The sequence below is a fragment of the Macrobrachium nipponense genome, chromosome 19 (assembly GCF_015104395.2).
Source record: "Macrobrachium nipponense isolate FS-2020 chromosome 19, ASM1510439v2, whole genome shotgun sequence".
Taxonomy (NCBI): domain Eukaryota; kingdom Metazoa; phylum Arthropoda; class Malacostraca; order Decapoda; family Palaemonidae; genus Macrobrachium; species Macrobrachium nipponense.
The window spans coordinates 55,902,874-55,927,873 of NC_061088.1; the positions used below are offsets into that span (position 1 = coordinate 55,902,874).

General features: G+C 43.4%; 1 protein-coding gene across 1 annotated transcript in view; it reads left to right on the plus strand.

Moving 5' to 3' along the window:
• Positions 1-25,000, plus strand: part of LOC135217133 (CCR4-NOT transcription complex subunit 10-A-like) — a gene marked incomplete in the record, with an annotated part of 352,258 nt that overhangs the window by 251,223 nt on the left and 76,035 nt on the right. Inside the window, 1 exon segment of the mRNA XM_064252844.1 lies at positions 1,978-2,135. Coding sequence (XP_064108914.1) covers positions 1,978-2,135 — 158 coding nt within the window.

Here is a 25,000-nt window from a genome sequence, read left to right on the forward strand (position 1 = left end):
AGTTTTGAAATATTTTCATATAAATAACGATGTGCCAAAATTTCAACCTTCGGTCAACTTTGACTCGACCGAAATGGTCGATAACCGCAATTGTAAGCTAAAACTCTTACATTCTAGTAATACTCAATGATTTACCTTCATTTTGCAACAAATTGGAAGTCTCTAGCACAATATTTTGATTTATGGTGAATTTTAGAAAATAAAAACTTTCTTACGTCCGCATGAAAAAATCTCAATTTTTTCGTCCGATTGTCGTATTGCTTGCACCATTTTAAATTAGCCGTTACTTAAAGTTTTATATATGAAAATGTGTGCAATTTCATGCAGAATACAACAAAAAAATAACCTATGGTTGTAGCTTTTATCAGTTTTGAAATATTTTCATATAAATAACGATGTGCCAAAATATCAACCTTCGGTCAACTTTGACTCGACCAAAATGGTCAAAAAAACGCAATTGTAAGCTAAAATTATTACATTCTAGTAATATTCAATCATTTACCTTTATTTTGCAACGAATTGGAAGTCTCTAGCACCATATTTCGATTTATGGTGAATTTATGAAAAAAACGTTTTCCTTACGTCCGCGCTGTAACTTCCGAAAAAATCAAAAAATTTTTTGTCCGATTGTCGTAATGTTTGCACTATTTTAAATTAGCTGTTACATAAAGTTTTATACATGAATATATGCGCAATTTCATGTAGAATACAACAAAAAACAACCATGGTTGTAGCTTTTATCAGTTTTGAAATATTTTCATATAAATAACGATAAATAGAAAAAATTCTACCTTCGATCAACTTTAACTCAACCGAAATGGTAAAAAACTGCAATTGTAAGCTACAACACTTGCATTCAAGTAATATTCAATCAATTACCTTCATTTTGTAACAAACAGGAAGTCTCTAGCACAATATTTCAATTTATGGTGAATTTTTTAAAACAGCTTTTTTTTACGTCCGCACGATACAAATTCATGCATCATATTGTGACAATATTTTCTCTGGGTTGCTTTGATCGTTTTACAATTTGTTATATATTAAAGTCATCACAATTTAGTATACAATACAACGAAAAAATAATTAACTAATTAGCTTTAACCGTTTTGCTCACAGCGCAATTTTTATACAATTATTTATGAAATTTTTTTTGTGCTGTCATATATTCCAATATTTATATATGATAATGATATTTTTTTTCATTTCTGATGGTTGCATACTAAACTTCAGGCAATGACAAAAAAATGAGCCAAAAATGAACTCTTAATCTTGAAAATTAAGCGTGCTGTGATTTTTTGAAAAAAAAATTTTCGCTTCGGCGCTCACTTGCGAACGCCGCCGGCATACAGGAGACACTTTCGATATACAGTGGACCCCCCGTATTCGCGTTCTCCAGATTCACGGACTCACACATTCGCGGATTTCTCTCAGGAACGTTTCCCTGCATTATTCGCGGAAAATTCACGCATTCGCGGTATTTTTCTGTGAGAAATATCCACAAATTCCTGGTTTTTGTTATCAATTTCATCATAAAATGCACTTTTTGTTATAAAACTATTAAAAAAACCAAGTATGAAAATTTTTAGTGGGTTTTCTTAAGTTTTAACTAAAAAAATAGGCTGCTTTTAGCGTTTTTATAGGGGTTCCAAACATTCGCGGATTCTAACTATTCACGGGGGGGTCTGGTACGCATCCCCCGCGAATACGGGGGGACCACTGTATATACACACACACACATACAGTAGTTGTTATTATTGTTTTTATACAGGTACAGTTGTTGCTATAGTTGAAATGATAATTAACTAAGCAAATTTTGGCAACTAATAATGATTTATTGAAAGAAAACAACGTTCTATCATTCATATCCAAAGGGGGCTGATGTGGCACACAGGGACTGGATTGAAAGTTTTGTTGTTTAATTGGGTTGAATATTTTTCTGTTGAAATGTATTGAAGAACTGACTATTGATATTTTCAGGTTATTAGGACATTTATATGCTGGTGAAGCCTTGATTTGTTTAGGAAGAGTGTCAGAAGCAGTTACACACTTTGATCCCAGGCAAATTGGAGACCTTTCACTCACCTCCTCTTCACAGGATGTAAATCAAAGTCCTCCTCTTTTGTTACCAAATGATAGTAAGTATTATGCTGTGTTGCATTTTAGAACTTAAGTATTATATACTTAAATGGCATATTTTATTTTGATTTGAGAACTAGAATATGAAAGTTTTTTAGTACAAGTTGATTACAGAATACTGTTATTTTGAGTAGTACTAGATTATCTTTTTGTGCATGCTGCAGCTATGTGTATGCCTGTTTAATACCTTAAAATTTTATATAGAACTTGTCTGAGAACATTTTCTCATTTTCTTGCTTTTAGCTGCCAGTTAAAATTGTCTTTCATTGCAGTAGAAGTATTTCAAGGCATTAATGCAGATCTCCTCTAAAGATGGAAAACTTTATTTAGCGAAATTATAGGTTGTAGGTCACTTATGCAGTGTGATCATTTTTATTTGTTAATTTAATGTTAACCTAATATGTTTATTGACCCTATGAAATTTGAAGCCCTAGCAGGTTATTGTTGTTTTGGCACACAACTGTTTCTCAGTGACCCCTTAGGTCTATAGCAGTGTTTTCAATTGATGGCTGTCTTCCATATTACTGACATACAGGATACAGGTTTTTGTTGGACCTTGGAGATAGATCATGGTACTCTGTTATGCTCTGGCTTTGAGAGTCAGACAACAAAAGTAGAAGTCTAAACAAAAGAATTGAACTTCACTAAAAAGAGAACAAATGTTATAGTACCATGTTGTCAAAAAATTCCCAAAAGTAAATGTAATCTGGTGACAATATGCTTATAGTGTAAAATGTATACTGTCATGGTTACTGGATGACTATAAGAAGCTCAAATCTCATTTTTAACTCTTGCTTACAGTACTCATATACATACTCCATCTGTAAAAGTGATTTGATGTTGACATTCATATTGGTGTGCAAAAATACTTTTTAGCGAATGCTGCTTAATGATGACTGGATGACTAGAAACTGTTAAGTGATTTGATATTGACATACTATGTACTGGAGTGTGTGAGGTCTTTTGCAAAGAAACTTATGTAACAGCAGTAGTAGCATACCTGACAACCATAAAGAGAATACAGTGGACCCCCCATATTCGCATTCTCTGGATTCTCGGACTCACACATTCACGGATTTCTCTTAGGAACATTTCCCCGCATTATTCGCAGAAAATTCGCCTGTTCGCAGTATTTTCCTATGAGAAATATCCAGGAATTCCCGGATTTTTTATCAATTGCATCATAAAATTCAGTTTTTGTGATAAAACTTGAAAAACCAAGTATAAAAATTTTTAGTGTTTTTTCTTGAGTTTTAAGTAACAAAATAAGCTGTTTTCAGCATTGTTATAGGGGTTCCAACTATTTGCAGATTCTAACTATTCGCGGAGTGTCTGGTATGCATCCCCCGTGAATATGGGAGACCACTGTGTGTTATATCTCTCATTTGCGAGTTCACTACAGTATTCATGCACAGTATTCCCTCAATTATCTGCTGTAACACGTCTAAGGCACTTGCAGTTATTAGATGAAGTTAAAATAGTGAAATTGTGTGGGATTTTTTTTATTTTTTTTTGTGTGGGTGCCGCTTTTCACATAAAAATTTAATTTCTGGGATTGCCCTGTGTCGGCCAGTGAAATGTACCTTATAGCACTCATTTCAAGGTATAAATAATTGCCAAATATACCAGAGAAAAAAGCCATATGGAATGCCAGAGTTACTACCTCTGGACTGATCACCTTTATAGGTGTCGTTATAGCAACAGGGGCGAGTGGATGCCACTACCACAGGCCTCCGGCCAATTAGCTCTCTCCTCTCTCAAAATCCCATACCAGAGAGGAGCCGTTACAACGGCCTTCCTCCGCTCACCACTACTACTTCTGCCAAGAATCTTCATTCCTTCATAGTGCTCGGTTACACAAAGACGTGTTTTGTTTTGGTTAGAATTTTTGTGCTTTATTTGGATTTATCATGTCTTCTGATCTACAAGAAGCATCTTCATCTAATTTGAGTATTAATTTTATTGACTTTGAACACGTTTGGGCAACTGTGCATTTTGTGTAGTGTTGTTTATATGAAGCGTTACTTGGGAGCCGGGTGTATCGTTTCTCTGGTCGGCCATTTAAATGCATTGTTGTCCATGTACTTAATCTCCTTAACTTTTTTATTACGATAAATCATTATTACCTTTTTTGCTCATCACAGTATACGTTACTGTTATCGTGGAATTTTACCATTTCGCTCCTGATGGGTTCTGATAGGTTGTTTTTCATGGATTTTACCATTTTTAATTATAGCCTATTAGGGGGTTTCCCTCCTTTTTCATCGGTCCTTCAGGAGCGATTTGGTTCCCTCACGAGAGTGCAATAATATTTCATTCTACTACATGCACGAGTATTGTGTTCGAGGCGACCTAGGCTAGCCTAGTGTTACGCATAATTACCTGAGAAGTTAAGGAACTCTCATTATTTCGCGGTGCTCATGCATTTTGTGTAGATGATTTTATTGTTATTTAGTTTATAGTATAATATTATATTGCTATTATATTTGATGAGGTTGGAAGTCCTACACGAATATTTACCTATCCTTAGCCGCATTATTACCGATCCTAGCCTACCCGACCAGATCTAGGTTAGATTTTGGAAGGTAGGCTAGGCGGTTTAGAGTTTTTCTCGCTACCTTAGTTGGTACTAGTTCTGGCAATCCTGACCAGACTAATATTTTAGGTTTGGAGGGTGATCCTTTACTAGAGAGTTTCTCTCTTGTTACAGAATGTACGTGCTAGGCCTATCTTACCTGACCAGGTCAATATATTCGATTTTGGAGGGTTAGGTTAGGTTCTGAGTTTCTTCTTTTGTGACATACTAATAGGCGCCGTCCTAGGCCACCCAACCAGATCGGTATATCTGATTTTGGAGGGTTAGGCTAGGCTAGTAGATGGATTGACCTTATTCGTCGGTACTTCCAATAATTCCTTTTTCAATACCTTTGGTTTGGTATAGCCTAGGCTAGTACCTCCTTTAGGGTGTCAGTTGGCCTGCCGTCTTCTGCCCCCTTTAGTTGTAGGTTTTTTCACAGCTTCTCGGAGGGTGGTAATCACCTGACTGGTCGCTGTTGCCAGGCGATTACTAGTTACCCTTCCCCTCCGTGCTCTTCCCCAAGTCCGGACCTGTTCCGGTGGTGTCGTTAGCTTGCTGTCCTAGTAACCCTTCCGAGGAACGGCAGCTAGAGCGTTGAGCACTACCCTGGGGGTTTAGTTGGAGGAGGTTAAGGAGTAGTAGATTATGTAATCTCTGTTAGTATTTCTTTTTGTAATTTTACTAGTTACCCTTCCCCTCCGTGCTCTTCCTCCCGGTCCGGATCTGTTCCGGCGGTGTTTCGTTAGCTCGCTGTCCTAGTAACCCTTCTGGGGAACGGCAGCTGGAGCGTTGAGCACTATCCCAGGGGATTAGTTGAAGGAGGTTAAGGAGTAGAAGATTATGTAATCTCTGTTAGTACTTCTCTACATGCCGGAGTTCCTAGTACCGCTGTGTCTGCCGCTCTGTTTTCCAATTTTCTCTAGTGTTATCGCTTCTTCCCCCACTCCGGTGGGGGTGGAACTAGGTTTAGAGAATGCTTTTCCAATTAACTTGGAATAGCTACTCTACTCCGGTGCGTTCAGATTCAGACTAGGTTTACCTGGCTCCCTGTTCTGCTCGTATCAGGCCAGCTCTGCTGGTCTTAGCGATCACGATAACGAGATTATGGACTCCGGAGCAGGCGGAGACATTCAGAGCTTGATATTTAGTAGAAATCTTATTGAGGAGTTGATTTTTTCCCTGTACTAGTTTTGATAGAACTAGTATAAGTGTACTCATGTATCAATTCCAACTTAAAGATGGTACACGGTCTGGAGTTGGGCTGCTCAGCCATTCTCCAGCATCCTTGTGGGCATGAGGAGGTCTGCCGATCTCATGCCAGCTGTTCGGTGCAGATGGACAACATCCTAGTCTGGCATCCTGACGGCTGCGAAGTATGTTACGCTCTAGTGCAGAACGTGACTAATGAGTCGGTAGGTACCATCCGCACCTCAGTAATGTTTATTTTTGGATCATAGCTCTGTAAAGGATGGGCAATATCTGGAGGATCTGATTTCGTCCTTTCTTACAGACCCCTCTGGCACTCAAGGCCTCCTCACTGGCAAACCTTAAGATCTGGGTGAGCGGCTATGGTAGAAACATGACCGCTGGATGCCCCTATATGCTCTCGGAGGAGATGCGTTCTCTCCTTTATCCCAATGCAAGGACTTCAGCAGCAGTAGCTAGGGAACTGGCGGCTCCTATCATCGAGAGGATCCGTTTGGATACCCAGATCCCCCCGGAAGACCAAGAGGGTTTATGTGAGGAGGTGACCAGAGAGGTAGCAGCCATCAGTCTGCATCGGAAACCAATGACCATCGACTCTCAGGAAGAAGGTAGGGAGGTAAGTGAGGCAGGAGGTTTTAGCTCTAAAATCACTACGTTTAGTCCATCTTCTTCTTACTCTTCCTCTTAGGGCTTCTCAAAGTCCAGGATCCTTGGGATATGTCTGGTTCTGTAATCCCCAAGGTGAAAACTCTAAAAAAGAAGTCCCTGCAGAAGGCTGCCAGACCAGCTAAGCCTTCTCCGGCGAACTCCGCCAGGTCGTCATTGGCTACCAAGCCTTTGACTGCCTTGGCGAAAGCTACTCCCCCACATAAGGGGTCGAGAGCTAAAGGTCCTAAAGCCAGACCGATGGAATCCGGCTTTAACCCTGACGCTTTTGCAAATCTTCTCATGGAGAAGATGGGCAGCATGGTGGACTCGAGATTCCAATTGATGTCCTCTCAGCTTGCCTTGGGCTTAGAAACATCAGGACAGTCCATTCTGTCTCTTGCTCAGAGACTACAAACTCAGGAGAGCTTGCTGGCTGGACTTTTTCAGTCTAGAGGCACACAGCAGTCCTTTATTGTACCGGATGCATCTAAGCTCCCGCCATTCAAGGACAACAACCCATGGCGGTTGGCGCTGCATGCTCCCTTCTCCGAGGGCATGCCTACAATTGAGGGCTGTGCCACCTGTCCTGTGGAAGATTACGAATTCTTCCCTGCGGGCCTCCAATTTCCCTTCCCAGGCTATGCTCGTTTAGTTGAGGAAGCCTTTGTCAGGGTAGGCAAAGTCCCCAAGGAGACTGTGATCTATCCTAGGGATCAGGCACAGTCAGCATGGGTCCGCACCCTTTCAGAATGGGAGTGCGTCAACACTAAGTTGACGCCAAATAAAGGTTGCTACACCATGTTCGTGGTAAGGGATAACATCACATCCCGACCCCTTGTACTTCCAAGGTTGCGGAATTAACTCTGCAGGCCGGAATGGAGGAGAAACCAATGCCTCAACTTCAAGAGACAGAGCTTACCTCTCTGCTCTTTCCCGGAGATTTGGAGTGCTGGGTGGGCGCTCCGGAAACTTTCACAGTGGGCAGACTCGAACCGGAGTGTGCTTCCACACAGTTTAATGAGAGGCTACCCAGAATTCCGAATGCCATGGTAAAGGCAGAATTTGAAGCAAAATGTAGACTGAGTAGGTTGATCAATTCGGTTACTACTGCAGAGTTGACGGCCTCTGTCTACACTGAGGAGCCTTTATTTCGGGTCCTAACAAAGTCGCTGCTGCAGACTTTCCAGTGTGACCTGTATGACTTTGTGGTTGCTAGGCGGAATTGCCTGGCCTACGCTTCCATCAGGCATGAGCCTAACAAACTCATTAAGGCATCGATCTGGGGACCCAAACTCTTCCCTGATGACGTAGTTAATAGCGTCATCAGTGAGGCGGCTAGGGCTAATCAGAACCTTTGTGTCTGCTGGGGCCTTCCCTTCAAGAGGAAGTTTGAGGCCTCCGGACCACAACCCAAAAATAGGAAGAGGGTCAGGAAGTATCAGCCCTTCCAGACCTCTCAGTCACAGACAGTGGTGCAAGCAGTCCCTGTCTCCTAGCTTGGTCAACCTTCGACTTCTAAGGCACGACCACAGCAACAATTTGTTCTACTACAAAGTCAGCCAACTCTACAGCCCTTGAGTTCGGCTACTATCATGACATCCCCTGCCTTCAACGCTTCGTTTGAAATGCAGGGAGCATTTCAAAGCTATAACAGGCAAGCAAGGGGTAGCAGAGCAAGAGGAGCTTACCGGCACAGAGCTGGTTCCAGAGCTACCTCCAGGGGCAGAGGTTTCAGAGGAGGCAGAGGAAGTAAGACCTCAATCAATCAATGATCCTCTCCAGGTAGGTGGGAGACTGTACCTCTTCCGGGACCATTGGACCTTCAGTTCGTGGGCCCACAGTATAGTATCAAAAGGTCTGGGGTGGAGATGGATAAAAGGGCCTCCTCCACCAGTCAGATTCCACCAAATCCCAACGACAGACCTAAATTATGCCAAAGACCTTCTCCAGAAGAAGGCAATAAAGAAGGTCAGACACCTGAAGTTTCAAGGACGTTTGTTCACCGTGCCAAAGAAGGACACGGACAAATGAAGAGTGATTCTGGACTTGTCCCGTCTCAACTCATACATTCAATGCAACAAGTTCCGCATGCTAACCGTCTCGAAGGTGCGGACCTTACTTCCCCATGGGGCCGTCACCACCTCTATCGATCTTACAGACGCTTATTATCACGTTCCGATAGTGAGAAACTTTTCTCCCTACCTAGGCTTCAAACTAGGAAGACAGGCTTACTCGTTCAGAGTCATGCCATTTGGGCTGAATATAGCACCCAGAATATTCACCAAACTGGGAGAGACAATAGTTCAGAAACTAAGAGCTCAGGGGGTTACGCTAGTAGCTTACCTAGAGGGCTGGCTCATTTGGGCACCCAACGACAAGGAATGTCGCAGGGCAACAGCCAAAGTAATAAAATTTCTAGAGTATCTGGGATTCCAGATAAACAAGAAAAAGTCCCGTCTCATTCCAGCGTCTCTCTTTCATTGGTTAGGAATTCAGTGGGATCTAACCACACTCAAACTATCTCTTCCGCCAACCAAGTGCAAAGAGATAGCGAAAGCTACGAGACAATTTCTAAAAAAACAGACAGGCTTCTCGTCGTACCCGAGAAAGAGTATTAGGTTCACTTCAGTTTTAGGTTCACTTCAGTTTGTTTCACTAACAGATCTCTTGTTGAAAGCAAGACTGAAGGACATCAACCGGGTATGGCGGAGAAGAGCCAACAGCAGGCTCAGAGACAAAATCTCCTTGATTCCGCTGATACTAAGGAAAAGACTACGTCCATGGACGACAATCAGGAGTCTTTCCAAGTCAGTTCTGCTCCAATTTCCCCCGCCGTCTCTAGTAGTCCACACGGACGCCTTTCTGAGGCTATTCTCAGTACAAGAAGGTTCAAGGAACATGGTAGACAGTATTCCGCCAGTTTCATATCAACATCCTAGAAGCAATGGCCATTTTCTTGACCCTGAAACGACTAGCTCCGGCCAGGAATATTCATATCAGACTAGTCTTGGACAGTGCAGTGATAGTTCACTGCCTAAACAGAGGAGGCTCCAAGTCAAGCCACATGAATCACGTGATGATAGCGATCTTCTCGCTGGCAATGAAGCATCATTGGCACCTGTCAGCTACTCACCTGGCAGGTGTACGGAATGTCATTGCAGACTCTCTGTCCAGGACAACTCCGCTGGAATCGGGATGGTCCCTGGACGCAAATTCATTCAATTGGATTTTCCTACAGATGCCGGGCCTTCAGGTAGACCTGTTTGCCACGGAGTCCAACCACAAACTTCCATGTTATGTGGCTCCCAATTTGGATCCTCTAGCTCACGCCACAGATGCAATGTCCATAGACTGGAACAATTGGCAGAAGATTTACCTGTTTCCGCCAGTAAACCTTTTAATGAAAGTTCTACACAAACTCGGATCTTTCAAAGGGCAGAAGAGCAATTGGTTTCCTCTTCTACTAGAGTTGAAACTTCGGCCCAGAAGGATTCCCAACCCAAAGTTGACTCAGGTGGTACAAACTCAGGTTGTGTCAGCTTCCTTAAGAATTCTGAGTGCCCTAACTTTATGGACTTCATGAAGTTTGCGGCACAGAAAGATGCTAATATTGATCTGCTAAACACATTATTTGTGGAATCAGACAAAAGGGAATCGACACTCCGGCAGTATGATTCAGCAGTGAGGAGTTAGCCATCTTTCTAAAAGACGATTAAATCCACCTTGAGGAAGATATTCCAGTCTGGCTTTAATATTGATTATTTCCATAAAGGGCATCAGACAACAAATTCTTTATTTTATTAAACAGGCTAATCCGGATTCAGTTCCTCAGGTACATGATATCCGAGCAGTAGCTACCTCAGTTAACTATTTTCATCATATGAACTTTGATGATCTCAAAAAGTATACGGGTTGGAAATCCCCGACTGTATTTAAACGCCACTATCTAAAGTCTCTGGAGGCCCTTAAATATTCTGCAGTGGCTGCAGGGAACATTGTCTTACCTGATACAGCCTAATTATGAATTGTGATGATGTATATTATTAATTATCATTATTTTGACTGTTATTACCTTTTGGTACTCCCTCTCACCTACCTGCCTCGCTTGTATTCCCTCCCTTCTTGCCTCTTTATAACGGACTGGATTGCTTATCAACCCACTCCTGTACTTGTACTTAGTTTATTATTCATGTAATTGTATATTCATTACCTATGTTCTTTTTCCTGGTGATGGTATGAACTTGGCCATATATGTTTATACACTGTTTACTCCTGTTTTTTGTTATTGCTAGCCCTCTTACGCCGAAGGGGTATAATAAAAATCTTCTCCCGTATGCCGAGGCGGTCTCGGAGTGAGCGCCGAAGCGGAAAAAAATATTTTTGTCAAAAAATCACAGCGCACTTAGTTTTCAAAATTAAGAGTTCATTTTTGGCTCCTTTTTTTTGTCATTGCCTGAAGTTTAGTATGCAACCATCAGAAATGAAAAAAAAATATCATTATCATATATAAATAATGCGATACATGATAGCACGAAAACAAAATTTCATGTATAATTGTATTCAAATCGCGCTGTGAGCAAAACAGTTAAAGTTAACGAGTTAATTTTTTGTTGTTGTATTGTACACTAAATTGCAATCATTTTGGTATATAACACATTGTAAAACGATTAAAGCAACACAGAAAATATTATCACAAAATGATGCATGAATTCGTAATGCGTGGAGGTATAAAAATGTTTTTTTCAAAAATTCACCATAAATCTAAATATTGTTCTAGAGACTTCCAATTTGTTTCAAAATGAAGACAAATGATTGAATATTACTATACTGTAAGAGTTTTAGCTTACAATTGCAGTTTTCGATCATTTCGGATGAGTTGAAGTTGACTGAATGTCGAATTTTTTTATATTTTTTTATATGCAAATATTTCAAAAATGAGAAAAGCTACAACCTTCAATTGTTTATTGTTGTATTTTACATAAAATTGCCCACATTTTAATATATAAAACTCTATGAAACGCCTAATATGAAATGGAGCAAATATAACGATAATGCGACGTACGCATTTCGGAGATTTGTGGCGTAGAATCCGCACGCGGAGGGAAGGAAAGTTTTTTTTTAAATTCCCCATAAATCTAAATATTGTGCTAGAGACTTCGAATTTGTTTCAAAATGAAGATAAATGACTGAATATTACTAGACTGTAAGAGTTTTAGCTTATAATTGCGTTTTTCAACTATATTTTGGTAGAGTCAAAGTTGACCAAATGTGGCTTTTTTCTATTTATCGTGATTTATATGCAAATATTTTTGAAAATGAGAAAAGCTACAACCTTTAATCATTTATTGTTGTATTCTACATGAAATTGTGCACATTTTCATATGTAAAACATTATGTAACGGCTAATTTAAAATGGTGTAAACATCATGACAATCGCACAAAAAAATTTTGATTTTTTTTCGGAAGTTACCGCGCATACGTAAGGAAAATATATATATTTTTTTTTTATAAATTCACCATAAATCGAAATACTGTGCTAGAGACTTCCAATTTGTTGCAAAATTAAGGTAAATGATTGAATATTACTAGAATATAAGGGTTTTAGCTTACAATTGCGTTTTTCAACCATTTTGGTAGAGTCAAAGTTAACCGAAGGTTGAAAATTTGGCACATCGTTATTTGTATGGAAATATTTCAAAACTGATAAAAGCTACAACCTTGGGTTGTTTTTAGTTGTATTGTGCATGAAATTGCGCACATTTCCATATATAAAACCTTATGTAACGGCAAATTTAAAATGGTGCAAACATTACGACAATCGCACGAAAAAATTTATCGGAAGAGTTACCGCGATGACGTAAGGAAAAAGTTTTTTCATAAATTCACCATAAATCGAAATTTGTTCCGATACGTAATACAAACCCTCGGTCCTTTAACAATAGGAAGTAGCTAGCGGCAGCTGGAATGGTCGTAAGCTTCGAACAAGGGGAGAACGGTAGTTAACTGCTTGTCCGACAGTGCGCGCGCCTGAGATGTGAGAACCACTTTTGCTTTCGGCCATGGTGTGTTAGAACGTGCTCATCATCGCTCTGCCCGCTACTCGTCGTATGCTTTGTGTGGATTTATCCTTTGACTGGTTTGTTTTTGGTTTGACAGAAACTTGTAAGTACAGTTTTTTCTTTTGTTTATTTCATTTGTGAAGTGAATAAACAAACATGGATCAAGAGATGGAGCTTTCGCCGTGCCCCCCAGTTCCCCGTAGAGTGTGTCCCGGGCTGGAGGGGCGTAAGTGCGGTGAATTTCACTCCTTTGTGATGTAGACCCACATGAACTGTGTACTCGGTGCCGGGGGCGAGAATGCTCTCGGGCCGAGCCTTGTATTACTTGTATGAATTGGTCTGAGGCGCAGTGGGTTCTGTACAAGGGTAGGAAGAGACGTAGGCCTGCAAAGGAGTCGTTGGAAAGCTTTCCAGCGACTCCTTTGGTGACGGATACCTCGTCTTCCTTCTTACCCCCTGGTCAGCCCCCATGTTTCGCGCCTTCCCCTGCGGGGGTGGGGTAGCGGAGTCCTGCTCCTCACTCGATCCGTCGAGTGTGGAGGAGGGTGCTCGCTACCCGGATGTGCAGTTGTACTCGGGGTCTTCCGTCCGCTCTGGGTGGGGTTCGTCCCCCCCCAAGTGCGAGGGAACCCCTCTAACTGACCCGACTGTTGCTTCCGCAGGTGTGCCTTCCGCGAGAGACGACCTTGGGCAGGTGTGGGAGTCACTGGGGTTGCAGGGAGTGCCTAGCATCCAGGGGTTGATCCAGCGGTTGGCGGGGTCGGCAGTGGTCACTCATGGTGTGGCGACCACCACTACTACCACTATTACTACTCCAGGGTACGCCGCCCCTCCGCACCTTGTTTACACCCCTCATGTGACTTCGGTGACTCCGACAGCCGCAGTTCAGATGCCACTCGCTGCCGTACCGAGGAGGGGCGTGCCACCTCCACCTGGCTTCTTTGTGCTGCCGACCCCGGACTTCCGCTGCCCAAAAAGCTCCCCCCTGGACCTGCCTCCTGTGCCTAGAATGTTGGTGGCTGAGAATAAGACGCTTGGGTTGCCGTACCTGCCGTACCTGCCGCTACTGCTGTTGCTGGCCCAGCCGCTCCTGCCGCTCCTGCTGTCCCAGCCACTCTTGACACTCCTGTTGTTCCTGCTGTTCCCGCTCCTTCTCTTGTCGTTCCTGGTCGCTGTGGTGCTGCTCCAGGCTCAGGTCCTTCCGGACAGGTGCAGTCGGGCCCTGTTGCTTCGGCAACTGCCCCGTCTCCATCCTGGATGGAAGACCTGACGTCTGTCCTGCGTAAGCTGACGAAGAAGAGGAAGGTGTCGTCGTCGTCTGCTGCCTCCTCTCCCCCTTCGACTTCTAAGGCTTCCAAGCCGAAGAAGAAGAAGGTTGCCTCCTCCCCCCCTAAGAAGGCTCCTTCGGGACCTTCTAAGGGCCTGTCTCACTCCGGTGAGTCGGGGGGCTCTTCTGCTGGTCCTCCTGTTCCTTCGGGAACAGGGCCCGTCTCTCCTTCCGCAAGGAAGAAGAAGACGGGGACCAGAGGGGTACCGGCTTCGGCCAGTACTTCCTCGCCTGGTGTTAGCGGCTCTGCCGCTAAGCCAGGTTCCGGCTCGGCTTCTCGTTCACGGGAAGTTCCGAGTGTACGGTCTCCCGCGGGAGATCGTGCAGCCAAAGTTTTGACGCCCGAGTTCGCTTGGCGTCAAGACCGAGGCACAGAGCAGAAGACTGGTGAGAGCCACTCAGGCGACTCTCGCCAGGCCAGCGGACGCTCTCGCAGCGACCAGCTGGCAGCTCGGGCTGACGTGACGGTCTCCGACCGGCCACGGGTTGAGGCTGGGAAGAGGTCCCCCCGGCCGGCTGGTACCAGCGGTTCGATGCACCGTGAGGACGCTCACCAGTCTCACAGCGACAGCGAGCTCTGCAGGTCGCCTGACCGCTGCTCCCATCGGGACTGGGCGGATAGGGCGACCAGCAGCAGCTCGTCTGACGCACGGGACCGGGGTCGACGTGCTCAGTTGAGCCGCTCGCCACAGGTGAGTGGCACGGCCAGGCCTGCAGTCCGATCCCCATCGCGGGTTGGTGATCGGCTGCAGCCCTCCAAGCACGCTGGTCCTGCCAGTGAGCGAGGAGGGAGCGTCAGGTCTGCCTCTCCTATACCTTCAACTTCCTCGGGATACGCCGGGAAGAGCGAGGTATCCAGGAGAGATCGTGAGGGGTGCGCCCCTCGCAATCCCGCTGCGACGCCGTACGCACCAGGCATGGTTTTAGGACCAGCCAGGACATACGCGCAAGTAGCAGGAGGCGACCGTGAGGGGTCTGTCGCTGTTCCTCCTTCTGAAGGAGGAGGATCTCGGGAGCTGCTCTTGTTGGAGGGACTGGACGGTCCTACTCCCCAAGACGCTGTTACTCCCGAGATCCAGAGAAACTTTGCCGAAGTCATTGCGCTGATTCGTCAGCACAACGGCCGTGGGGAAGGATCGCTGCTACCACCATCTGAGCCCATGTCCCGGCTCGAGTCATTTTGGGGCCCGAAGAGGGAACCCAAGATGACGGTGGGTCTGCCGCGATCGGAGCTGGCTGACTCGGACCTTGACCAAGTGGAGAGTCTCGTTTCCGGACGAGAGGATTCGCTGAAGTCAGGACGGTCTTCGAAGCTACTTCCTCCTCCTCTACAGCGTCAGAGGCGTTTTTATGTGCCATCTGAAGATCCGATACCGCCCAAACAGTTAACCCGGAGCTAGCAAGGCTAACTCCAGGTGTGTCCCTGCAGCAGCTCCTGTCGGAGAACCTCTGGTTCTTGCAGCAGGAGGCACTCGCCCTGGAATCTACCGCTATGGCAGCATTCCAGGCAGTCTCTTGGTTGGATCTGTTGTCCCTCACAGTATCCAAAGTCGCGGCCGACTGCGGAAGTTCTGCTCTCGAAGACGACCCGGCGTTCAGGAGACTGTGCCAGTCTGGAGGTAGAGCCATCTTTTACCTCACCCATCAGACTGCTAACCTGTGGGCCAACTTGGTTCTTCGTCGTAGGGACGCAGTCCTTACACGAGTGACCAAGGGGGCTGAGCGTGAGGCGGCACTCTGTCTTCGCAACGGACCTATTAGGAGTTCCTCCTCTCTCTTTCCTGGAGAGATGGTGGACGCTGTGGTGGAGAGACGGCGCACTGATGACAGTGACCGTCTGGTTCACCAGGCAGTCTCGAAGGCTTCTGGGCAGCCTCAAGCCACTGCGGCTAAGCCTAAGAGTTTAGCTAGTGCTTCCTCAGCTGTTAAGACGGTTGCCCCGTCTAAGCCCCGTGGAAAGACTCCTGCTGCTTCATCTGCTAAGGGAGGCCGACATCAGCCCTCCATTCCCCGAGGAGGTACTGGGAAGAAGTCGAAGCGAGTTGGGAAACGCTAGGGACGGTGTTCCCCCTCACCTGCTGCCGGAAGTGGGGGGGTGCCTGGCGAGCCATTGGGCAACTTGGCAGCGCTACGGCGCCGAGACCTGGATAGTTGACGTCCTTCGGGAGGGATATCTACTACCCTTCGAATCTCGGCCACCCCTCATCTCCAACCCGGTCCATCTACAAACCTATGTCCAGGGTTCACCAAAGGACAACGCTCTTCGACAGGAGATCAAGACCATGCTGACCAAACGAGCTGTGGAAATCGTAGAGGATCAGTCACCGGGCTTTTACAGCCGCCTTTTCCTGGTGGAGAAGGCCTCGGGGGGCTGGTGACCGGTGATAGATCTCTCTCCCCTGAACCGATTTGTTCGCCAGACTCGGTTCACGATGGAGACGGCACGGTCCGTGCTCGACTCCATCAGGGAGAATGATTTCATGCTTTCAGTGGACCTGAAGGACGCGTATTTTCAAATACCCTTCCATCAGTCCTCCAGAAAGTACCTCCGCTTCATCTTCGACGGGACGGTGTACCAATTCAGGGCACTTTGCTTCTGTCTGTCAACCGCCCCACAGGTGTTCACGCGAGTGTTCACTCTGGTGTCTGCTTGGGCCCATTCGCACGAGATATGTCTCTTGAGGTATCTCGACGATTGGCTGGTCCTGGCGAGCTCCCGCTTGCAGTTGCTGCAGGACAGGGATCGACTTCTCAAGTTTTGTCACGATCTGGGGATCGTAATAAACTACGAGAAGTCCGATCTCGAACCCAAGCAGAAGATGAAGTACCTGGGTATGCTGATTGACACGGTAGCAGGGCAAGTCTTTCCCGCAGACTTGCGGATCAGCAAATTCAGGGAGGCAGCCATCCAGTTCCTGTCTCGGCAGGAACAGGCAGCTCAGCAATGGCAAGTCGTGATCGGCCACCTTTCATCACTTGAGAAGTTAGTTCCTCACGGACGTCTTCACCTGCGGTCTCTCCAGTGGAGACTAAAGGAGAGTTGGTCACAGGCAAGGGATCCACCTTACTTCCCCGTGTCCCTCACGGAGAAGGTGAGGCAGGACCTAGCCTGGTGGCTCGACGACAGGAACCCCTTAAGAGGAGTGCCTCTTAAGAGATGTTGCTGTTTTCAGACGCATCAACCGAGGGATGGGGCGCACACCTGGAGGAGTTGCTGACTGCAGGTGTATGGGACCATCACGACAAGCACCTTCACATCAATGTCCTGGAACTCAAGGCGGTGTTCTACGCTCTCCAAGAATTCCAGGACCGCTTGGTGGGACACTCAGTGGTGTTGATGTGCGACAACACCACAGTAGTGGCATACGTCAACAAGCAGGGGTGCCTAGTGTCTCTCCCGCTACACCAGTTGACCGTGCAGGTGCACGAGTGGGCCACGGCTCACTCAATAGAGCTGTCAGCACGCTACATTCAAGGCAAGAGGAATGTAGTCGCAGACAAGCTCAGCTGTCGGGATCAGGTGATAGGAACCGAATGGTCTCTACACCCAGATGTGGCGAAAAGGCTCTTCAACCTGTGGGGGCGACCAGTCGTGGATCTGTTCGCCACCCGGCACAACAGAAAACTCCAGGTTTTCTTTTCAGCCATGCCGGACCCATGGGCAGCTGCAGAGGACCCTTTTCAACATCCTTGGGACAACCTCTTCGTGTACGCCTTTCCTCCCTTCTGTCTGATTCGGAAAGTGATCAGCCGAGTGCTGGCCACTCCGAATCTCAGGATGATCCTGGTGGCTCCAGCCATTTGGTATCCGGACCTGCTGGCTCTGCTTGCGGAAGCACCGAGAGAGATGCCCCACTGGCACAACCTTCTAGCCCAGCCACACGTAGAACGGTACCACTGAGCAGTCCAGTCCCTACAATTTCACGGCTGGCTGTTATCCACCATCTCTTGCGAACGAGAGGCTTTTCTCGCAGCGCAGCAACAGAGGTGGCTGGACACGTCCGACAGTCCTCTGCAGCTGTGTACCAGGGGAAGTGGGCCATCTTCTGTGGTTGGTGTCGTAGACGGGGTCTATCTCCTCTCAGAGCCACTCTTCAGCAGGTAGCGGATTTCCTCGTTTTTCTTCGCCGAGAGAAGCTCCTCTCAGTACCCACAGTCAAAGGATACAGAGCCGCCCTGGCCCTGGTCCTGAAACTGAGGGGACTGGATATCTCGAATTCGTTCGAGATTTCCTTGCTCATGAGGAGCTTCAAAAGGTCTTGCCCACCTAGGGAACTCAGGCCCCCTGAGTGGGATGTGACTCTCGTCCTTAGGAGTTTGACTCGAAGACCCTTCGAGCCACTCCGAGAGTCGTCAGACAGGGATCTGACCCTCAAGACCCTCTTCTTGCTGGCCCTGGCATCGGCGAAGAGAGTAGGGGAACTTCATGGTCTGTCCTTCAATGTTAAACATACCAGGGGATGGGGATCTGTGACGCTCGATTTTGACCCGAACTTCGTAGCTAAGACTCAGAATCCGTCGATCCCTGACGACAGATTCGATTCTTTCACAATCCCCTCCCTAATGGACTTCACCGATAACGATGCGGATGAGATGCTGCTTTGTCCTGTGAGGGCGCTACGGCGCTATCTGAAGAGAACTCGACACCTTAGGCCTGAGTGTCGACACCTCTTCGTTAGCACTGGGGTTACCAAGAAAGAAGTATCCAAGAACACCCTTTCTTTCTGGCTACGTGAGGTGATCAGGAGGGCGTACGAGGCTGATGGTAGTGACGACACCCGTACCCTTCGTCCGAGAGCCCACGAAGTCAGAGGCATTGCCCCGTCAATGGCGTTCCGCAAGAACTTCTCCGTGGCGCAGGTCCTGAAGGCAGGGGTCTGGGCCAACCAGACTACCTTCACTTCGTTCTACCTTCGGGATATTGCCCACAAGTCCTTGGATACTTTTTCCTTGGGACCTGTGGTGGCTGCTCAACACGTTGTGTAAGCTTACCCAGCACCCGAGCAGGCAGAACAGCATCGATTCCTGGTGTGACTGTGAGAATGAATGTGCGAATGAGAGTGTGACTGGCTTCTCTTCCCCATCTTTCTCTCCGTCTACCTGTGGGCAGAGGGACACGGTCGTCACCATGCTGGAAAGGAAATTGATGAAGGTAAGCTACTCGACCGAGCTCCAACCTATCCCTTTCATTAGGGATAGGAGCATATATCCACCACTTCCTCCAACAAGGGGGAGGAAGTGGATGCCAACTTGAGACAAACCCATAACTTTATGTTGCCTCTTGCAATCAGGAACAAGTTCTTGCTTGCCGGTACGAAGAGATACGCTTGCCTCTCTCTTAGTACTTGGCCCAGAGGTCTGGCCATTGATCCTGCGGTGCACACCCCGATCAATCGGACAGAGGCTTGGACCCCTCCCTCGCTCCTACAACCAGGGAGGCATTCCAAGGTTGGACGAACACCATTCCGTTCATCAAAAGACTCAAGATTCCTCCCACCAAGAAGTGAGTCTTCCTATTGTTAAAGGACCGAGGGTTTGTATTACGTATCGGAACAAATGACAATTTGTCAAAAATTGCATTTTTCCTAACTATACAAACCTGAGGTCCTTTACATATAGTCCCACCTCATGCCACCCCTCACTCTGCGTTTTTTGCATGGGCCTAAAGCAAAAGTGATTCTTACCTCTCAGGCGCGCGCACTGTCGGACAAGCAGTTAAATACCGTTCTCCCCTTGTTCGAAGCTTATGACCGTTCCAGCTGCCGCTAGCTACTTCCTATTGTTAAAGGACCTCAGGTTTGTATAGTTAGGAAAAATGCAATTTTTGACAAATTGTCATATTGTGCTAGAGATGTCCAATTTGTTGTAAAATGAAGGTAAATGATTGAATATTACTAGAATGTAAGTTTTAGCTTACAATTGCGTTTTTCGACCATTTCGGTAGAGTCAAAGTTGACAGAAGGTTGAAATTTTGGCACTTATTGTTATTTATATGAAAATATTTCAAAACTGATAAAAGCTACGATCATGAGTATTTTATTTTTGTATTCTACATGAAATTGATCACATTTTCATATATAATACTCCATGTAACATCTAGTTTAAAATGGTGCAAAAATTATGTCAAAGTGACGAAATAATTTCTGAGATGTGTCACTGATACTTTTTAGTGCGATAAGAAAGAAATTCGCGTTTGCGCGCCTGCGTAACGATTGTAAACAAAATAACGCCTTGATCCGTGAGCTCCCAGCATCCACCAAGGCGCGTGATTCAAAAGTTTTTGCCTGGTAAGCCTATAAGTATTTTGCCTGGTAAGCCTATAAGTTTTTTTTTGTCGACGTTTATGTCCAATTGGCACCCGGGCGACAATTTATCTCGACGTTTAATACGTCCAATCAGCATAAGAGGGTTAACTTGGATCATTAAAAAATGATGCTAAGGAAAAGTTTTATTTTTCCTTGCATATAAAATGTTTTTGTCCTTACTCTCAATCTTCCAAGCTTGTATGGCTAATTCTCTGTTACTATTTCACTGGCCGACACAGGGCAATCCCAGAAAAAGGATTTTGACAAAGGAAAAATCTATTTCTGGGTGAAGACCTGTGTCGCCCAGTGAACCCACCCCTCTCTTTTCCTTTCGCCACCCTTTAGCTGGCCCAAGCTTGGGTGCGTATTCAGGAATGAAGATTCTTGGCAAAAGTAGTAGTAGTGGCGAGCGGAGGAAGGCCATTGTAACGGCTCCTCTCTGGTATGGGATTTTGAGAGAGGAGAGAGCTAATTGGCCGGAGGCCTGTGGTAGTGGCATCCACTCGCCCCTGTTGCTATAACGACACCTATAAAGGTGATCGATCCAGAGGTAGTAACTCTGGCATTCCATATGGCTTTTTTCTCTGGTATATTTAGCAATTATTTATACCTTGAAATTAGTGCTATAAGGTACATTTCACTGGGCGACATAGGCCTTCACCCAGAAATAGATTTTTCCTTTGTCAAAATCCTTTTTTTATTCATTAAAATCATTCAGATTTCGTCTAATGTTTGTAATTCAGCATTGAACTCTCTCTCTCTCTCTCTCTCTCTCTCTCTCTCTCTCTCTCTCTCTCTCTCTCTCTCTCTCTCTCATTAGCAATGCTGAACTATTTACATTTGCCAGACTTGTAAAATCTTTTGTTTTTTAATAACTCTGAGAGCAAAAAGGAGGTGAGGAAATGCAGCAATGTGGTGCTTATGTGTACACACTCATGCATTCCTGTACATAATGTGATGTTATATTGAACAAGCAACTGCTACCATTTTGTGTGGCATTTTTATACCTACACAATAAAAATTAACAAATATTTCTTTCAACCCTATATGTGCAAGGCTTATTGAAGATGTATGTGCAGCAATTTCATTACATTTGTATAGAACACAAAAATTTATAAAATCTTTACACCCTCTAAAACATGTCTTGAGCTACTAGTGCTTAGGCTGTTGTATATAATTTTGGGTTGAAATCTTGGGTAAATATGTAGCTAATGCACTCTGTACTTGTACTACAGTATTTACCAATTAACACAGTTACATTAACCCTTAAATGCCTATTGGACGTATTATACGTTTGACTAAAATTGTGTGTCGGGTGCTAAATGGACGTACAGTACGTCGACTACAAAAAGTTTTTTTTTAAATATTCGCGGAAAAATACTTATATACCTTGTTTGCGAAAAATTTTAAATCACGCTGGTGTTTTGTTTACAAGCGTTACCCCGTCACGTGCACGAATTTCTTTCTACTCGCATTAAAAATCATCAGCGACGCATCTCAGAAATTCTTTCGTCACTTTGGTAATGTTTGCAACATTTTATATTAGCCGTTATATAAAGTTTTACATATGAAAATGTGCACAATTTCATGTAGAATACGACAAAAAACAACGCATGGTTGTAGCTTTTATTAGTTTTGAAATAATTTCATATAAATCACTAAGTGCCAAGTTTTCAACCTTCGGTCAACTTTGACTCTACTCTTACATTCTATTAATATTCAATCATTTACCTTCATTTTGCAACAAATTGGAAGTCTCTAGCATAATATTAAGATTTATGGTTCTAGCATAATATTAAGATTTATGGTGAATTTTTGAAAAACACATTTTCCTTATGTGTCCGTGCGGTAACTGCCGAAAATCTCAAATTCTTTTGTCACTTTGTCGTAATGTTTGAACTGTTTTATATTAGCCGTTACATAAAGTTTTGTATATGAAAATGTATGCAGTTTCATGTAGAATACAACAAAAAATAACTCATGGTTGTAGCTTTTATCAGTTTTGAAATATTTTCATAAAAATCACGATGTGCCAAAATACAAACCTTCGGTCAACTTTGACTCGATTGAAATGCACAAAAACCACAATTTTAAGCTAAAACTCTTACATTCTAGTAATATTCAATCATTTACCTTCATTTTGCAACAAATTGGAAGTCTCTAGCACAATATTTCAATTTATGGTGAATTTTTGTAAAAAAAAAACAATTTCCTTGCGTCTGCGCGCTGTAACTGCCGAAAATCTCAGAAATTCTTTCTTTTGTCGTAATGTTTGCACCGTTTTATATTAGCCGTTACATAAAGTTTTATATATGAAAATGTGTGCAATTTCATGTAGAATCCAACTAAAAATAACTCATGGTTATAGCTTTTATCAGTTTTGAAATATTTTCATATAAATCACAATAAATAGAAAAAATTCAACCTTCTGTCAACTTTAACTCAACTGAAATGTTTGAAAACTGCAATTGTAAGCTAAAACACTTACTGTCTAGTAATATTCCATCAATTACCTTCATTTTGCAACAAACAGAAAGTGTCTAGCACAATATTTCAATTTATGGTGAATTTTTTATTAAAACTTCTTTTTACGTCCACGCGTTATGAATTCATGCCTCATTTTGTGATAATATTTTCTCTGTGTTGCTTTGATCGTTTTATAATATGTTATATACCAAAATCACCACAATTTAGTGTACAATACAACAAAAAAAATGAACTCATTAGCTTTAACAGTTTTGCTCACAGAGCGATTTGTATACAATTACAGTGTTCCCCCCTGTATTCGCGGGGGATGTGTACCAGACACCCCCGTGAATAGTTAAAACCCGCAAATAGTTAGAACCACCACTAAAAATGCTTATAAATGCCTATCTTGAAAGTTCAGATACCAAATGTATACCTTTAATAACATCCTACTTCAAATATACCTAAAATTACTAACCTATTACTGTATTAATCTTTGAGGTTATATTATTAATATCATTTCAAAGTCATCTTAAACATTTTACTATTAAAAATATATACCTACAGCCAATAACAGAGAGAGAGAGAGAGAGAGAGAGAGAGAGAGAGAGAGAGAGAGAGAGAGACCAGTGAATTGCAATATCATATATCTGACCATCAAGAGTGAAATTATGAATTATTTTTGAGAGAGAGAGAGAGAGAGAGAGAGAGAGGGTTATCCTTATTTAAAAGACTGAAATGGATATATTATTGTACTTCTATAAAATACTATCACATATGAATTTTGAAATTAGTTATATTACTATTATTATTATTATTATGCGAAAATATTAATAAACATACTCATGTACCATAGAAATTCTCATCTCAGTAAAAGAGAGAGAGAGAATTTATGTGATCAAGAGATGGCAACAGTTGTTGGACCCCAGCCAACTCAGCTTGCTACGTGTTCAAAGAGAAAGATGCCGGGTAAAATGCATTTTCTTTCATTCTTACATAATTTTTTTATTTATAAACTAAAATCTTGCTAATTCACTTCAGTATTTTCTTTAATGAATTGATATTATTGTTGTTTTACATTATATGATATTTGAAAATCAGTAAATCATTATCATCCAAAAACATACATCTCTGTAAGAGAGAGAGAGAGAGAGAGAGAGAGAGAGAGAGAGACGAGAGATTTTCGTAGTATTTGTAAAATACTTTCACATATGATTTTTGTAATTACAGTTATTATTATTATCATTATTATTAATATTATTGATATTACTATTATGTGAAAATATTAATAAACATATTATACATGTGTACCATAAAAATCTCTCATCTCAGTAGAGAGAGAGAGAGAGAGAGAGAGAGTGAGTACGAGAGAGAGCAGAGAGAGAGACGCGAGAGAGAGAGAGAGAGAGAGAGAGAGACCTGGAATTGGAAAGAAAGATGCGTGAAGACTGGTATTTCATTCTTAAATAATTTTTAGTTTATAAACTAAAATCTTACTAATTCAATGTAGTATTTTCTTTCTTGAAGTGATTGCTCTTTACATTAATATTAGAAAATTAGTAAATCATTTATCACACAAAAAGCAAACATCCCGTAAGGGAGAGAGAGAGAATTATTAGTTATGTGATATTTAATCTTATTAAACTTACTAATACAGTATTGATCAATATTAATAATTTAAAATTAGTAAATCAATTTTGTATCATAAAAATGTATTTAGGCATGAAAATAACATCAAAATACACTAATTAGTGATTATTTATCGCCGGAAAATCCCGTGAATATGCTAATTCCCCGCAAATAAAGGGTAGATATGGTCCAGATAAAAATCCGCGAATCTGGAGAATGCAAATACGGGGGGCCCACTGTATGTATGATCATGATATTTTTTTTCATTTCTGATGGTTGTATACTAAACTTTAGGCAATGACAAAAAAATGAACTCTTTACCTTTAAAACTAAGATTGCTGTGATTTTTTTAAATAAACTTTTTTTCTGCTTCGGGGCTAACTCCCGAACGCCGCTGGCATACGAGAGACACTTTTGGTAAATAGCGGCTCGGCGTTTAAGGGTTAATTACATTCCATTATGGGATATTAACTTTATCATTACAAGTTGACCATCACTAATACAACAATACTGGTACCTGCAGGATGATAGATTAGTGATTTTCCTGGATTACAGAGTGGTTAGGTAAGAATTCACTTAACAGTACAAGTTGGTTAATAGGAAAAAAGAAAAATTAAATGAAGAGTGAAATTTTAATGAATCATAT